The sequence below is a fragment of the Rattus rattus genome, chromosome 3 (genome assembly GCF_011064425.1).
Source record: "Rattus rattus isolate New Zealand chromosome 3, Rrattus_CSIRO_v1, whole genome shotgun sequence".
In the NCBI taxonomy this organism is placed as follows: domain Eukaryota; kingdom Metazoa; phylum Chordata; class Mammalia; order Rodentia; family Muridae; genus Rattus; species Rattus rattus.
In genome coordinates this window covers 35,603,797-35,622,082 of record NC_046156.1, presented here as the reverse complement: position 1 = coordinate 35,622,082, position 18,286 = coordinate 35,603,797, and the positions used below count along the sequence as shown (strand labels likewise).

The following is an 18,286-nucleotide window of genomic DNA, read 5'->3' as shown; positions in this document are numbered from 1 at the left end:
GCCAAAAGATATCTCTTGTCTATGCATTCAATAGTCCTAGGATAGAAGTGTCCCCTACAGTTTCTACACACTCATGTGGTCTAACTGTTGTGATCTAATGGACTGTGTTCTCTCAATTTTATTCCAGGTCAAAAGATAGCAAGAACAATCCCTCAGGTGCAAAAAGTGCCACCCTAATTTTGCCAGCAATGGTGCTATGCTGTCCTGTGTGCAAAATTGGGTATTTTCTTATTACTCAAAGTTTTCTTTAAAATTGCCCTTGTACATGCAATATCTGTATAGTATACACTTGGTTCAAATAGCGGTCAGCAACAAGACTGTCTGAAGAAAGAATTAAAAGACACAGTGTACCTAGAATATATATTTAAGCCAAAGAGTTTTTACCCACAGTCAAGAAGGCCACATGGGATGGAGAGTAAGGATGTGTGAGAGACAACACCAGTGTTCTTCAGCACCTTGACCCAACACCGATCCCCAAACTCAGGCTGTGGCCGAGTCACACGGAGGCTGGTTCACATCTGTCCCCATCCCAGGGGCCTGACTCAGTAAGGCCTAAGGTGTGACTCAGGAATTTGTGCTTCTACAAAGCCCTCTGACATCTATACTTCTGCTACACTGTCTTTTTTTAAAAAAAAATTAACAAGGAGAAGAGTAAAAGAGTATCTAAAATTTACAGCGGTGTGGGATGGGGAAGACATCACATCAGGACTGACAGACAGATGGACAGACTGTCCCAACTGAAAGTCACAGTAAGAGATCAAGGGTCAGGGGAGTCCTAGGCCCAAGCATTTTGTTGCATTTTTAGTATTACTAGCTTTGGGAACTCTGTGTCTTAGCTTACCAGTCTGTCTATTAGGGAAGAAAAGACTATTAGGGTCTCATAAAGGTTCTGAAGTCACTCTGTGTGGAAGTACTACCCAAACACGGCCCTGTAACATTTGCCTGATTCTGTGTTTAGAACAGATACATTTTATTGAATCAGGTAAGTTATAAAAAAAAAACCTCCCCAAACCTTGAAAAATTAATATCCATAAAACGATAATTTTCTATAAAGATTTTTATGCCAAAGACAAATGTCACAATCAAACAGCAACATAAATATTTGGAAACCCAGCAGAGTTTAGCATGCCCAGCAGTACCTCTGCTCTCTACGCCTGATAGCACAGTGTCTGCAACTAGTGTGGTAGGAGAAGCAACTTGTCCTGTGGAGCTCGGACGCAAACTGGGTAGAGCTCGGATGCAAACTGGGCATGCGGAGATTCAGACAGGGGTGGTGAGTAATGGCGGGGAGGTGGGGGTTGGATACATGACTGCAGAGGGGGCCCCTGAAGATATTTCGGTTGCGATGTCTTCCTAACCACCTTTAGACTTTCAGTAGATAACGGTGAGAGAACACGCAAGGGAAGGGACGTCTGCCGCTCTCACGCCACGCTCTCTATTTGCAAACGGCATTAGAGATAATGAAGCAGAGTCTGCAAATCTCGCACGGAATTCTCAGTGATCTTCGGAGATGAGGGAGGGGATTACCCACTCATGCGGGCTTCTGCGGCTCTTTTCTATGAAGCCAGAATCCAAGGGCCCCAAGTAATTTATCGTGCAAAGCACAGCTCAAATGTTTGGCATTAAAACTTCCACTGGGCTTCTCTTTAATATAGAGTTTTACAGAAACAAGAATTTTATGGAGGGAAAAACTGCATACCAATTTAAGAAAAGTGTAGAATGATGCCTCCTGGGCATGACTAAAACTCCTTGATAGCAGAAAGTTTTGTTTATGTCTAGGAATTCTGCTTGTCAAACATCTTTTAGATTTTATTTTTTAAGTCACCTCTGCAAGAAAAGTAGACAGTATCTGGAAAGGAGACTGTTTGCTTGGAAAAGATTTCCTGTACAGATCCAGGTACTTATACATGTCTTGCTTGGCATTTGAGCAAATCCTGTCAATCACTTCCTAAACACAAAATTTGTTTTAATTTTAGAAATGTTAGCTACACTTCTGGAGTATGATCTTTGAAAAAAAAAAGAGAGAGACATGTAGCATATCAACTGCTGTGTCTTTCAACTGACATTTCTCCCTTTTCCTTCTAAACAAAGCCTTTAATATTCAGCTGAACAAGGCTGCATCAGAGAAATGTGTATGGTTCCTTCATTAGCTTTACAGGAGGCTGGAGGTCTCCCTGCAACAAGGACTCACTGGCTAGTTACCTTACGTTATTTAGTAATAATATTAAAAGTTCTCACCAGTTTTCTGGGGTCCTATTACCAAGAATTTTGGTAAGCGATCGCAGGTTTTTTCTTTAGACCAAATGTCTCTGTGGCGTTTGTCATCACAGGGGTTCTATATGGGAGAGGAATAGAGAGACGTGTTTTTTTCTTTTGAGTGTGCTGTGTCTGAGTCCATTTGAGATCTAGGCTCTCCAACCTTTGTTCTAAGATACCAGAGGAGACAGGACCATATGCAAGGGGTTTCTTTTGGAAGCTGAAAAGGCTGTGAGGTGGCTTCGCGGAAGTTCTGGAGGGATTTCTCTATCCTTCAGTTGAGAGGAAGGGGGTAAACAGCCAAGTGCCCAGGGTGTCACGTTTTTCTGTTCCGGGTAATTCTGTAGTTACCCTCTCTCCTTTAAGTCTGTTACACCAGCGCGGTGGTTCTCAACCTGTGGGTCTCGACCCCTTTGCCAACCCTCTGTCTCCAAAATTATTTACAGTATGATTCATAAAACTAGCAAACTTACAGTTATAAAGGAGCAATGAAAATAATTCATGGGTAATCACAGCATAAGGCACTGTATTAAAGGGTCACAGCATTAGGAAGGTTAAGACCCACTGGTCTAAAGGGAGATATACTCTCAGCGTTCACGAAATCTCTCCATTTAAGGTTCTCCCTGGATCTTATGTTATTTTTACTCTAAGCAAGAGGAGAGGGATCAAACCACCCTAATTTAAAGAGGCGGTTCATTTCTTCCAGCTACCTCCAAAATTTGGTAGCTATAATCTAAAAATGTGACTTTGCCAACTATGATGCTGAAAGTACCAACCTTTAGCAGAACCGTAAAGTGAACGTGAAGTGCTATCGTACAGGCTACTTTCTGGTCTATTTAAAGCAGCCAGACTGCGTAGTTGTATCTAGAACACAGTAGCACATAAGAACAGCGTTCTAATGTACTATTTTATGAATGAACAAACAGGTCTGAGTTTCCCTTCTGGTCAGTTACAGATATGTGAATTAAATAAATTTGCTGATGTGGAGCAAAGACAAAGGAAAGCACTTCATTTGCTTGTTATTCTGTATAGCAGTTTGTTTTAAGCCACTGTCCCACAATGATAATGGCTTCAGTTTAAAACTGAGGTATGGAATTAGTGGGAAAATTGTGTGCATTTTCAAGTGTCTAACAGACCGCAAATTTTAGTTGCTGAGAAGAAACGATGCCTGTGAAACCAGCTGCAGAGCTCTGGGCCCTGGGCTCATGCCAGAGAGCTGTGAACGTGGACTGTGGACTGGTAACTACAGCTGTGTGTGTGTGTGTGTGTGTGTGTGTGTGTGTGTGTGTGTGTGTGTGTGTGTGAGTGTGTGTGTGTGTGAATGTGTGTGTGTGTGTGTGTCTGTGTGTGTGTGTGTGTCTGTGTGTGAGTGTGTGTGTTGATTGTGTGTATGTGTTTGATTGTGTGTGTGTATTTGATTGTGTGTGTGTGTGTGTGTGTGTGTGTGTGTGTGTGTGTGTGTGTGTGTGCCTAGCTGGCTGACTGCCTAACACACAACTTGTTTATCATTTTCTACTTTCACCTATGGTAGTCTGAAAATTGATTTCTCACTCATGATTGGATACATTACTTCCTACAGAACCCCATACCGAATATCCTATACTTCCTAATGGGAAAAGAAACAGAAAATGTGGCTTAATGTGCGGCAATAATATAGGCCTACAATTCAGTAGGAAGTAGTTTCTCAAATCTTAATGTTTCCCAGATGTACAGTTTCACTTACACGCTCTTTGAATTCTCGCATTGGAACAACTTCACGGAGCTACGAACTGCGTTTGTGGGATTAATTATTTATACCACTTATTGATCTGATTTTACCTGCCAGAGAGGGTCTTTCTGATCAGGAAAGAGCTCAAAATATTTGTGAGCCAGCTGAGCCGGAGGCAGGGTCTGAAGGCGCAGGTTGGTCCAGGTCTGCACGAAATTGGCTAGGTTCACAAATGTGTATAATCCCAGCCGGTCGTTTCCGTAGTTAGACAAGTGGGTCATGAAAATACTGATCTGAAAAAGGCAGAACAACTTTGGCATAAGCAGAGGGCTTTAACACCAGAGGGCAGCATGATCATAGCAATATTACACAGTTTTTTTTTTAAATGGTCTATATAAGGATTTCAATCATGACCTGTTTTTAGACTTTGTTTTTATCCTAAAAACTCTCACTATATTAATGTGCAGTGAGGTATGTTATTGACAAGGCTCAATAAGTGATTTTTTTCCCACAATGTTAACATATTTCCTAATAGAAACAAGTTTAAAACTTTTTAATCTTTTAAGAAAATCATTGTTACACAACTACCTGGGTACAGTAAGCCAATCCTTAGTAACACAGCCTAGGCATCCGCACACAGTGCCCTCATGGAAACCTAACTCTTGGCCACTTGAAGATGCAGGGTTCCATGAGTTGGGATTTTATAATTTAAATCTATTGAACTTGGTTTATGTTGTAGTGCTTCCAGTTAAGGATATAAATAATTAACGAGGTTATTTAACTGTCCCTTGGTTTACATTTCTTAGAACTGCAATATTACCACATGGTGTCGTGTAACATGTTAAAGTCTTTTTGGCATTCACGGCTCCCTTTATTCATCACAGTAAATATCTCCTTTAGAAACTGTTCGGTGCTCAGCTAGATAAAAATCTGCAGATGAAGCCGATGTAGAACGAAGCTGCTCATTGGAAAAAACCATGATAAATGGGGGGGGGCAGTTATTTTTATAATAAAGTAAATGTGCTTGCTAGGGGTTTTGATTAAATTGATCAGGAATATAGAATGGACATTTTAGAAAGCCTGAATGAATTCAAGTATTTTTGGTTGGTTGGTTGTGGGTAAATGGAACAAATTCTTCTGTCTGTCACAAAGCAAGTAATTCATGTGGTAAGAGGAATTTCCCCAAGCGTGAAGTGTTGTTTAATTACTTAATAGTAACAACAACAACAACAACAACAACAACAACAACAACAAAAATACAACAGGTCACTGCTTAAATGGCTGAAAGAAATATCCAAGAAAATTCAGAGATCATGTGGCAGGAATATGAGAAAAAGTCACACTGAGATCTGACATGACACACGGAAAAGAGGTCTGTTCTAGTTAGGGTGGGGCATCAATAGTCTATACTTCCCAGGGCAGAGTCTCCAGGCTTTCAAGTGTGAAGCTCCGGTTCGTGTTCTCTCTCTCTCTCTCTCTCTCTCTCTCTCTCTCTCTCTCTCTCTCTCTCTCTCTCTCCCTCCTTCCTTCCCTCCCTCCCTTTCTCTCTTCCCCTCTATCTCTGTTTCTTTCTCTTCCTTCTTTTCTTTTCTTTTTTGTACTTTAAAAACTTGTTTTATTCACTTTACATCACAAATCTCCTCTCTTCCCAGTACCCCTTGCACATATCCTCTCCCCATTCCCTGCTCCCGTTCTCCTCAGGGAAGCCCCCCTCCCTAGGTATTACCCCCCACACCCACACCCACACATCAAGTCACTGCAGGACACAGATTCAGGAACAGTGTCTGCTTCAGTTGTTGGGGGACCCACATGAAGACCAAGTGCACAGCTGCTCCATACGGACCTGGGGGGCCTAGATCCAGCCTGAACTCACATTTTGACTGGTGGTTCAGTCTCTGGGAGCCCTCACAGGTCCATGTTAGTTGACTTTGTTGGTCTTCTTGTGCCATTCCCATCCCCTCCTGGTTCCTCAATCCTTCCCTCAGCTTTCCACAAGACTCTGGGAGCTCCATCTAACGTTTGGCTATGGGTCTCTGCATCTACTTCGATTGCTGGGTAGAGCCTCTAAAAGCGCCAGTCCTGAACACAATTACTCAGTTATGTTCTACCTTCTCTTCATGAAAAGATCTTTCATGAACAAACTGTGTAGAGGGTGAGCTTTAAATAGTTATTAGCCTGCCGATGCAGCCACCGTCTGCTAACGATTCACATCATTTTTTATTATTTTGACTCTGAAAACTGAAGCTTTAAGAAATTACCTTTATGGCTACTTTTCTTAAAAACAGCATCAAGTCTGTGCCCACCCCTCTTCCTCTTGTTGAGTCAGGGTCCCACTACATAGCCCAGGCTGGCCCCAAACTCACAGTGTCTCAGGGTATTAATGTTACAGCTATATGCCACTGGCTGGCTGTTACGATTCTGGTCACCCCTTCTCTTCTAACATCTAGTACTTTTGTCCCTACTCCCTGCTTTGTGTGTGCAGACACAGGTTCATGTGTACAAATGGAGGTCAGAGCTCAACCTCATGCACTGTTCCTCAGATGCTGTCTGTCTCACCCTCCACACCTCCTTTGAAGCATGGTCTTTCACTTCACCGGAATTCTCCAAATAGGAAGGCTAGTTATCTAGTGAGCCCTTCCTATCCACAGTCTTTGCCTTCCCAGCACTGGGAGTACACGTATGTGATTCTAGTGTTTGAACTCAGGTCTGCTTGTAAGTGCGTTAATTAAAGATGTATATTAACCCAGTCAGTTGCTAGTTCCATTTTCCCTTTATTGTTATGTTGCACCTCCCTGAATTGTGTCTGCGCTGGATAGAAAGTAAGAAACAGAGGTGCTGTGGTACTGTACTCTAACTCTAATGCACCCGAGTTTGTTATTCAATCACAGAAAGCAGGATACCTACCTTTTTACTTGCACAGCTACAGATAACAAAATGACACCAGTATTGATAAAGACAGGCTATCTGAAAGGAGTTATGAGCTAGTTAGTGATGTCATGTGAAAGAACTGAGGCAATATTTATAAAGCACTGAATGGAGCCCCTGTCTTCGTTAGGTTTGGAAAATGAAGGCTTAACTTCATCTTACAACTCTCAGATTACATTCCGTTTGAGGGAAACCAGGGCAGGAACTCAGGCAGGAATGAAGCAGCCTGCATAGAGGGGTAATACTAATTTGTCTGCTTCCTCTGGCTTGCTCACGTTGCTTTTTGACACTTCCCAGGACCACTTGCCCAGGGGTGGAACCCCCCATGGGGATCTGGTCCCTCCTGTATCAATTATTAATGAAGAAAATGTTCCACAGACTTGCCTACACTTTGATGTAGGCATTTTTCCCAATGGAGGCTCCTCTTTCCAGATACCTTTAGCTTGTGCCAAGTTGACAGAAACAAAACAAAACAAAACAAAACATCACCAACACAGATACCTTATAAGAGAAAAACTTCCTAATCTGCAAACATAGCACATCTCTTAGATTTTCAACTCCATTTCTTGTGTGCCAACCTAACATAATACAAAGTACAATGCAAGGAAAGAGAGACCCTTTTAGATTTTGGACTCCAGCCTGGAGTTTATTTTGCACTCTTAGAGAAATAGAAGGCTAAAGGGAGTGCAATTTATCAGAATATAAAACACTTCAATTTCTATTAAAAGTATTTTTTAATGAATCATAATGTTCTCTCAGAAATGAATATCGCACATCTTTTGCCAAACAAGTATCCTCTCCAATTGTTTTTATTGGTTTAGTTACAAGTTATATGCAACAAGCAATAGGATTGGTGAGAACAAACCTATAAAGAGAATACATTTGGTCAGAAGGCTAGCTATTGCCTCTGGTCGTCTTTCAGAGGTGGAAGATGAGTCCCAATTGCTGAAGACACCACTCACTTCAGACACAGGACTTAGAGAATCCTAACTGGATCTGGCATGAACGCTTCCTTCCTGAAAGCTTTCATGGTACTAGCACCACGCAAGCTTCCAAAGAGTGAAGCAATTAATATCCAAAGAAGCTATTATGTCTATAGATATCAACAACTATCATCAACATGGCACGATGACTCCACAGGGGCAACAGTGGCACTCACGTCTTAGTGGTGACCGTCAGCTTAAAGATCACCCAAATGGGAAGCAATCATGCTCAGCACTGGAAATACAGCAGATTGACGGGGATAGTGATGTAATGGATCTTGGAGGAGAACCTACAACCATCACATTACCAAAACAGCACAATTCCTAACTACATTCTAAATATTTATCCTCATACCTAGAGGTAAGTGTAGCTCTAGTCTATTTCTAAAATATAGAGATTATTATAGAAAACCATGATTGATTAAAAAGCAGAGAACAAATGATCACACGGTGCCTAACCCTAACGGATCCATCAACAGCATTCCTCCTAGACCTAAGGCTCAGGGATCCTTGAGGGAGAGTGCGGAAAGGTTATGGGAACTGTGTCTTCTAGAAATGTCAGGGAAGCTACACCACGAAGTCTCAAAAAAATGGCCACATAAAACCTAAACAAGGGTAACTCTAACAGACAGACTAGCATGGAAGTCTGGAGTCTCAAGGCTTCCAACCTCTAGACAAAGAGCTACAGACAAGGAAGGAATACTGAGAGTGAGAGAAATCTTCCCCAGGGAAAGTCCCCTCAACTGACCATCCAATATCAAATGGTCAGTCTTGAAATTATATAGAAGACCACCAAATTAAGAGTTGCTATGATATTACAGAATTATTATTACAGAATCATTCCACTAATACAGAATGGAAAAAATCTTTAAAAAACACAAGCCAAATAAAATAAATTAAATAAAATAGTCCTCTAACTTGACATCACACATTTTCTCCTCTCACCCTACTGTGGCATGTTCCTCTCCACTTATTTTCTTCCTGGACATTTTCATGTTTCCTTTGCTGATACGCAATATCTTTACGTCTGTAGCTTGGCCCTACCTATTATGTAAGGAACTGTGGCTCTGAGATCCTTGAAAAATGTTCAATTCTGGAGATCTTATCTAGAACAAATACCATGAGTAACACCGACCTTACAGTTGTCATCACAGTCACACAGAAACTCGAAGCACAGCCTGTTGCATAGCAATTGCATAGCAAGTAGTATCTATTTATAGGACTGTAGTCATCAATGCTCCTGCTAGTTTGAAGAAACATCATTTCTTATTTATAACAGTGTTCCAGCAGCTCACCAGCGCAGATCTGACATCTCTCAAGACTCCTTTTTCTGCATCCATCTTTGAATCTCTTCTACCAGGCAAGATTCTATGGCCAATGACTTGAACTTCCCTCTTGGCATTCATTCACAGCTTCTTAAGTGACTTTTGTCACTGACCTGTCACTCTGAGACTTGGAAGCAGTTCTCCCATTTATTTCCCTCTGACATAGAGATATTTCAGTATAGCATCAGGGAAAAACAAAATGGCAGCTACCATTAACATGTCAGTGTATGGTCCCAATCCTCCTTTTCTTTGTCTTCTTCTTAAAGTTATTTAATTAACTGGGATTGAATTCTGTTCCTCAGTCTTGGAACAAGCGATTTTACTTGCCGACTCCTCTCTCTGGCAGCCCAAACACTTCTTGTGTGTGTAAGTGATGTGCCCACAGGGTATGTAGACTGAGGAGTATATGGTGACCAGAGGAGGGCACTGAGTTTTCTCTGTCACTCTCCACCTCCTTCTGCCACGGAGGCAGGATCTCTCTTTGGAATGAAAGCTTGCACTTTTTTGGCTATGCTGGCTGTCCTAGTTAGGGTGAACAGATACCATGACCAATGTACATTTTATAAAGGACAACATATATTTGGGGCTGGCTTACAGGTTCAGAGGTTCAGTCCATTCATTATCATCAAAGCGGGAGCATGGCAGCATCGCAGCATCCAGGCAGGGATGGTGCAGGAGGAGCTGAGTTCTACATCTTCACCCGAAGGAAGCCAGGAACAGACTGAGCATCCTCAGGCAGCTAGAAGGAGGGTCTCCAAGCCCACACCACAGTGACACACTTCGTCCCACAAGGCCATAGAATCTAATAGTGCTACTCTCTGGGCTAAACTTATGCAAACCATCACACTGGCAGTCTGCAACCTTGAGTGTTCTCTTTGTCTTGAGACCCAACCTTGCACGACTTGTTTTGTGGGTGTCAGCGGTGTAAAATCAGGTCCTCATGATTGTGCTGCAAGAGCTCCTGACTGTGGAGATGATCTCCACCCTCACTTGAGTATCACTGGATACTCTTTTCTGTTCATTTCTGTGACTTTACTCTTCCATTCCATTTAGCAGTGATTTCAAACTTGGATTCCTCTTGGGGCCTTTGACTCAGTTTTTACTCTCAATGTCTAACCATCCTAAAATGTCAGGAGGCCAAATCAGCAAGCAGGAACTCAAATCTCAACGCTTCTCATTAACATTTTTTGGAACGCCCCCTCTCTTCCATATCTACAGGGGGAATCCACATATTGTTTCTCATTCAAGACTAGTATATTTCTCACTGACTTCCACACCTTCTGTATCTAAACACTGTGAGATCTTATAACCTACTGTTTGTCAGTTTCCTGTATTTTTAGCTCTATCTATTGGTCCTCTTCTATAACCCGAAAACATCTTGGAAACTCTCCCATTGAGAGCTCCTTCTTGAACTCTCTTGGTTTCTACACACCATTCTTTCTAGGCAAGTGTTTTGAAGGACATGGATGTCATTCTTCATCCACCATCGTTATCTTTGGCTTTCCATCTTACCTTCCAAAGGAACATGTCTTTTGAATGGTGGCCTCTCAGGTACCAGCACTTGGTAATCTCCACTCCAGGTTCATTTGAAGCTCTTGATGATGCTTCAATTATTTTTTCCCTAACTTTTACCAGTGTTTTCTCTTACTTCTTCATAGCTCTCCTTAACTAGCTCCTCTTTGTCGCCCGTATAGAACGGCTGTTTCTCTGAGCTTTGGTCTTTTTCTGCTGTGTCTCTAGGTTGAATTGTGGGCTGTGAAAGGTACCCTGATTCCTGGTGGAGACAGGTCGAATCCCTGGAGACCCTATGGGATGGCAGGAGCATTTCCAGTCTCCTAGGAGATCAGGCCCATCTCACATAGCTACAGCCCCCAACAACTTCCTGTAGAGAGGTTTGAGACAGATCAGTCACTTAGGGCAACACCCCAAGGCCCCTCTCTACAGGTGGGGATGTGACCACAGGTCACATAGGCTCAAGACAGATCAGTCACATAGAAGCAGGACCACGCCCCGAAATATGTAGATGAGGGATTCCCAAGTTCTCAAGCCAAACCAATAGGAAGTAGATGTTGCCAGACTCTGATCCATACCAAAAATGTTTTTAAGAATCCTATTTAGAAGGATTAAAGGTGTGCATGAACCACTCCATCTTCTGAGAGCTTTTGTCCTAAGAACTGTAACACTGCCTCTTGGGGAAGAGATCTGCTCTCCCCAAACCTACCTATAGAAACTCCCCTGCATCCACCACTGGCTAGTCAGTCCCCTGCTGGCTCAGCCTGGCCCACAGCAGCAGCAGGAATGAAGGAGGAGCAGCTCCAGCAGTGGAGGTGGCAGAAAGCCATCCCACCTCCCTGCCTGAGTTCTCTCCCTTTCACTTGAATCTGCTCACCTAGCCAGACTAGAGATCTCCGTGGAACGCCTCCAGCTTGGAGGTTCACATGGAATCACCATGTTGATTCACTAATTTCAAGCTCCTCCCATCTGTATCATTCTCCTAAATCCCACATGTGAACATCTAAGTGTCTACATGGCATGTCTTGCATCATTAATTTTTCTTTCAATTAATCTTAACGTTTACAATCCTCTTCTGCTGAGGGATGCCTTTCAGAACATTGTAGAAAGGGAGGTGCTTGTCTACATTCTTAAGCCTCAGATGAAGGGATGAGATGAGAGTCATACCCAAACTGCAAATACATGGCTTGGGTTGAGCCCAGAACATTTCTTTCTATCCCTAGACTCAGGCCTGGAAGCTTCTAGCCTCTGTACAATCCCAGACCATGAAGGCTTCCACTTTTAGCCTCTATCTGCTAACCTAGGCCTAAAATGTTTCAGCCTCTGAGATGTGCTACCTAATAAAGTCACTCTTTCCAGCTTTCCTGAACACTGACTGGCTGGTTCAATTCAGCTTTTCTGGCTCAAACTCCTCTCCATGCTAACTGAGTCAATCTTGGTTCTCTTAGCTTCTGTCTGAATTGCTCTCCTTGGCCTCAAACTAACTCGGGCAATCTGTTCTGATCTTCTGATTACTTCTCATTCTTTAGCTTATTCTGTTTTCATCTGCAACCTGTCTCTGTAAAATGTCCTGGTAAGACTTCTTCCTCCTTTTCCTTCTCCTCCTTCTCTCTCTCTCTCTCTCTCTCTCTCTCTCTCTCTCTCTCTCTCTCTCTCTCTGCACTGATCTCTTAAATTTGCACTATTTCATATTTGTTCTCTTGAGAATTGAGTGTACCCGATTTCTGACTCATTCTGTCAAATCTTTCTCTGATTTGCTACTTTGTCTGCTCCTCAATTAGATGTCACTTTCAAACATGATTTGCTTCCATTTATAAACTAACCTTACTTTCATTTTTTTTGGAGGGGATTAAAGGTGTATACTAAGGACATATCTGTATTCCAGCCGTGTCATACTATAATCCAGGGTGTGTCTGCATTCTAACCCGATCACATAGACCTATAAAGTCGTTGGCTATGATTCCTTGCCAGAGCAGCCATGTTGTTGGATTAAAGTTCCTCCACACAGTCCAGACTTAGAAAGATTGACGATGAATGGCTTATCAGCAGATCCCATATAAACCTGTGTCACATGGTGGGTGTTGAGATGATGGCCCCCCTTTGTGAGTTTTCCCAGGACCAAGATTTCTTTGATCAGGCTTTGGTCCTGATGTTCCTGCTGAGTAAGGGGTATGGGGGGATAACAATGACACAAGCATCAATTTGATTTGGTGATCTAAGGGCAATTCAGAGTTCTTCAGCAATGAGACAGTTTTATGTTTGGGAAGGATTCTGACTTTGAAACATTCAATCTTAATCCCTGATGGTAGCTTTGCTCTACTGGCTTCTTAACTAGACCCATACATCAAGTGTTTAAACCTGCAGTGTTCTGTACTCTTAATGCCAGGTTTTCCAAATCTGGTACAGTCTATTACAGTCGTAGTACATCTTAGTGTAGAGTAGCCACGTGGTCTCTAGACCTTACAGGTCACACCCTTTGTCCTTCAAGAGTCCACTAAGCCCTTCCTTCTCACCTTCCCACTTATTGTCTTTGTTTTCCATCTCAGAGAATGTATGTCTGCATTTGTGCATCTGACGTATTCCTCCGGATATATCCTCTCATGCTTCCACTTCATTCACATTTTGCATCCCCGCTGGATTTTGCGACTTCTTTTGAGAATGATTGCAGTATATTGCCTTTAATAGTTATAGATTCTCATTGTGAAACATGAATTCACTAAGATCAATGACTATATTCTAGCCTTCACTGACTAGTTAAAGAAATATTTAAAAATTGAATTGTGTAGTAGGCAGCTGGTGTTTGCTGAATAGAATTGAAGTCTACATCATTGAATGTAGTCTCTCTTCCTTTAATAGTGTGGAAGGTGCTATGCAAGCTACCAGGCACAAAAAGGAAGCACCAGTCAGTGACGATTTAACCTTTTCTCTTGCTTACTGAAGTTTCTGGTCACTCTCATTGGGGTTACACAGGTAAGAGAGAAGAAAAGACACAACTGGCAAATGATAAGAGAATTTTGAGAACCTGGTGATAACCCATGTTTTGTGTTATCCTAACTGTTTTATGTTGAAGCCATTTCCATTCCTTTTTATTGCTTCCAATGGCATCAAACAGATGCGACTTTGATTGCAAAGGTTTACATTCACTGAGTTCTGCTTTAATATTTGCCCTGCGTCTCACTCCTTACTCATCATTTAATAACCTCAGAACGATTTCCAGATTGGCCTTACCATTTTGAATTTGAGATCTGACAAGCTTTAAAAAAAAGAGCCTTGAGGGCAAATCAATTGCTCTCAATTAGGGACAGGTGTCGAAGGTACAGGGGTGAGGTCAATGTCATTTAAAACAGTTTGGCTTGACGTGTTGTCTTCTTCGCCGTTAACTGGCTTAATTTTTCCGGCTCTGCAGTCAGAACTGCAACTTCAGCCCTTTGGTTACAAGCTAATGACTGATGGGCGACTGTGTCCTCTGGATAAGAGAAGTCAAGTCACCGGAATGCACTGCTCTTGCCTCAGCTTTAGAACAAATGGTGACACTTCCCGCAGTAGCTCTAATGCTTACACCACCGATTTTCAATTAAGGTTCGCACTGTGTCCGTGGCTTGTGTTGTTCGATGTCTCTCATTATTCTGAAAGCCCCTCCTTCAGCTATTTAGAGAAGAGACACAGCTGATCTTGTACCATTAGACTTTCAGTGACAGAATAATGAACGCAGTTACGGCAGATGACAGCTTTTAGAAACGATTAATTAGAAGAAATCCTTTCTTATGCAGCCGGATACATACCACAAATGGGCTGCTCAGCTTTGCAATGAAAATGTCTTTATTCTGCAGAAAACATTTTTCGTCTCCTTAGTTGTAGAACACTGCCCCCACAGCATAATGGAAATAGAGAGGGGAAATTGAATTAAATGTTTGAGGATGTGTCTAATTTAACTTCAGAGACTTGGTAGATGAAAAAATATTTAAAAAAAGTAACTGCCTGAAAACCTGACTTTGGAATGAATTGAATTTTAGCAATCACAAAGACTGAGCTCACTGACAGGAGGCTTCGGTTCACACAATAGCTTATAGGACTGAATCCTACTTGCTAGGGGAAACGACACATCGAACTTGTTGATTTATTTGGTGAATTAAAAAAAAAAACAGTACTAACACATTCAAAAGGTGGGGTGTCCCTGCTAAAGTTTTTGCTTTTTTTATTTACTACTTTTTTTTTTAGTATAGAATAGAGTTTATTCAGAACATGGGGAAGGGAGTTAAGAGGGTACTAGGGGCAGAGAAAGGCAGAGAGAGAGAAAGTAGAAAAGTAGAAGAGTAGAGGCTGGCCATGAGCATTATGGAGGGGGGAGGGAGGAAGGGAATGGGGACAAAGTGGGGAAGAGCAAGAGATTACTACTATTTTTTTAAATGAACACAAAAATAATATATTTAATTATGGATGCTATAGCTAAATTTCATTTTGAGTTTTGTGAGGAACCTCCACAGGAGATCTTGAGTGGATGTTTTATATCCCACTAGGCAGCCCTTCTGATGAGGGTGAGAGACTCACACTGCAGTTTTTTACTAGCATTTCTCGGATATCCACAGTTGTACAGCATTTATTTTTGTGTGTGTATTGATTGGTCACTAGTATTTCTACTTCTGAGAGCTCTCTAATTCATTGGCTTACTTACTGACTGGATACTTATGGAGTTGTTTTGTTGTTTAACTTATCGAGTTCTTCATTCTAGACATTAATTTCCCATCATGTTCACACTGGCGAAGGCTTCCTTCCATGTTAGGGTCTTTCTTCATGGAATTGTTTCCTTTGCTGTGCTTGCTACGTTTCTGATTATTTAAAACAACATCCTATCTATCTATCTATCTATCTATCTATCTATCTATCTATCTATCTATCTATCTATCTATTTCTTGTTTTAAGATAGCTCCTTTAATCCAGTGTTTTATGAGAAGCCATGGAAGTTCCAAGTTAGTTCAGAATTTCATTTCTTTATGTAGAGTAAATACTTTAATGACAACAAAGAGAACAAAGAAAATACACCTGCTAGACATCCATGAAACAACCCAACCTTTACAAGGAGGAACTGGTGATGGGTTGCTCCTACACAAACTGCATGTAACTGTTCCAGTTGAAACACACTTTTATTCTTTTGGGTATATGCCTGGGAATAGTATAGCTGGGTCCTCAGGTAGTACTATTTCCAGTTTTGTGAGGAACCTCCAGACTGATTTCCAGAGTAGTTGTTCCAGATTACAATCCCACCAACAATGGAGGAGTGTTCCTTTTTTTCCACATCCTCTCCAGCATCTGCTGTCACCTGAGTTTTTAATCTTAGCCATTCTCACTGGTGTGAGGTAGAATCTCAGGGTTGTTTTGATTTGCATTTCCCTGATGACTAACGATGTTGAACATTTCTTTAGGTGTTTCTCAGCCATTCAGTATTCCTCAGTTGAGCATTCTTTGTTTAGCTCTGAACCACATTTTTAATAGGGTTATTTGGTTCTCTGGAGTCTAACTTCTTGAGTTCTTTGTATGTTCTTTGTAGATCATATCGAGAGTCTGGTCAGCATGAAGCTGTGTAAAATGTGGAAGGAACAAAAGATTCAAAAGCTTAAATCTTGAGTCAGCAGCAATGTCATTTGCTGCAGGTAAGACAAGCTATTGTTCTGCAGTACTGGGAAAATGTCATCATAGGTATGGTGGTTTGACTAAATTTGGCCCCTATAGGTTCATATATTTGGATGTTAAGTCACCAGAAGTGGCACTACTTGAGAAGGATTAGGTGTGGTCTTGTTGGAGGAAGCGTCACTGGGGGGGGGCAGTGTCTCTCTCTTCTGGCTTCTGTGGATCCGTAGGTAGAAATCTCAGCTCCTTCTCCAGCACCATGCTCCACACCTTGATGCTAACGGCCTAACCCTCTGAAACAGTAAGCAAGCACCAATTCAGTGCTTCCTACTATGAGAGTTGCCATGGTCACAGTGTCTCTTTACAGAGATGGAACAGTGATCAAGGCAATGGGGGTCTCTAACTCATGGTAAAATCAGCAGCCCTTCCACATTATACAAACTGCTGAAAAGAGAGTCAAGGAACTTGATGTTATAAAACCGAAATTTAGATTTGTCTTGATTAAATTGCAAAACAGCCTGGTCTACAGAAAAATTTCGAAAATGTTTTGTTGCTTCATCGTCGTCATCATCATCATCATCCTCATCACCATCACCACCATCATCATCATCATCATCATCATCAGACCTTAAACACATGGGAATTCTGAAAGTACTGTACAGCTTGAAATACATAGTTTCATTAAATACTCATGACTGGGAAATGCCATCCACTCATAGGAAACTTTGCCTAACGAATTGAGGTAGGAAGGAAATGGGGGAGGAATACCTTTCAGCTATTCTCTAAATCCGACTTTGTGCTTGTTCTCTGTTTACTCAGATACAACATGCGGGATGTTGGGTCAGGCATAACCTTCAGGTAAGAAGCACCCCAGCTGTAAAACTGGAAGACCGTGGTCGTCATACAGACGATGCCTTCATTCTCATCGTGTGTGAAGTGTGCCAACCTGCTGTCCTCTCACTCATGCCTTACTGTGGCACAGCACTGGTCACTATGTGGTTTTCCAGAAATTCCTCTTGTAAAATCTAATTACAATTCTTCTCTACCATCAACCCTGTGTCACACATGTGTTCTAGAAATATTTTGTCAAAGCAATTATGTGGAGGCATTCTCTCTTTAAGTCTGTAACTACAAGGATAGAAGTGTAAGAAAACCATACATGTTAACTGTACCCTCCCTTTTATTTTCACAGCTTTGAGATTTTCTGTATCTCCACATACACACATCCTCATGCGTCACTGCCGGTTTCTCTAAATCTGCTAGCATTCAGGACTATAGGTCTCGCCTGAGCCTCTGCATCTCTCTGTTAACATATGTGGCTATATGATCACAAACTGAGTCCATTTATCTCAAATTGCAACATATACTATCGCTATGAGGAAACATCATAACCAAAAGTGGCTTGGAGAGGAAAAGCTTTAATTGGCTTACACTTCCACATCACCATTCATCACTGAAGGAAGATATATAGGACAGGAGCTCAAAAGGGGCAGGAACCTGGAGGCAGGAGCTGATGCAGAGGCCATGGAAGGGTGCTGCTCTCTAGCTTGCTCCTCATGGGTTGTTCAGCTGCTTTCGTACAGAAGCCAGAACTGTCATCCCTGGGATGGCACCACCCATAATGTACTAGGCCCTCCCATATCAATCACTAATTAAGAAAATACCCTACTGACTTTCCTATAGCTTGATTTTGTTTGTTTTTATAAGATGGGGTTTGTGAGACAGCCCTGGCTGTCTTGAAACTCACTCTGCAAACCGGGCTGGCCCCTATGAATGGGAAAGATCCATCTGTCTCTGCCCTCCACGTGCTGGGATTAAAGGGTGTGCCCCACTGTCAGGCTTCTATAGCCTGATCTTATAGATCTCTCAATTGCGGCTCCCTCGTCTCAATGACTCATAAAATTAGGCAGCACGTGCTGTATGGATTACTCAATGAGCCCAGGCATCTCTAA

At 42.0% G+C, this 18,286-nt stretch overlaps 1 protein-coding gene across 1 annotated transcript in view; it reads right to left on the bottom strand.

The window, feature by feature from the left end:
• The window catches only part of LOC116895748 (bifunctional heparan sulfate N-deacetylase/N-sulfotransferase 3-like), a 39,431-nt gene extending 30,219 nt beyond the window's left edge, over positions 1-9,212 (bottom strand). The window contains exons 1-3 of the mRNA XM_032896917.1: positions 9,168-9,212; positions 4,075-4,257; positions 2,239-2,335 (exon numbers count right to left, since the gene is read on the bottom strand). Coding sequence (XP_032752808.1) covers positions 2,239-2,335; positions 4,075-4,257; positions 9,168-9,212 — 325 coding nt within the window. The remainder of the gene's footprint in view (positions 1-2,238; positions 2,336-4,074; positions 4,258-9,167) is intronic.
• Positions 9,213-18,286: the final 9,074 nt, after the last annotated feature.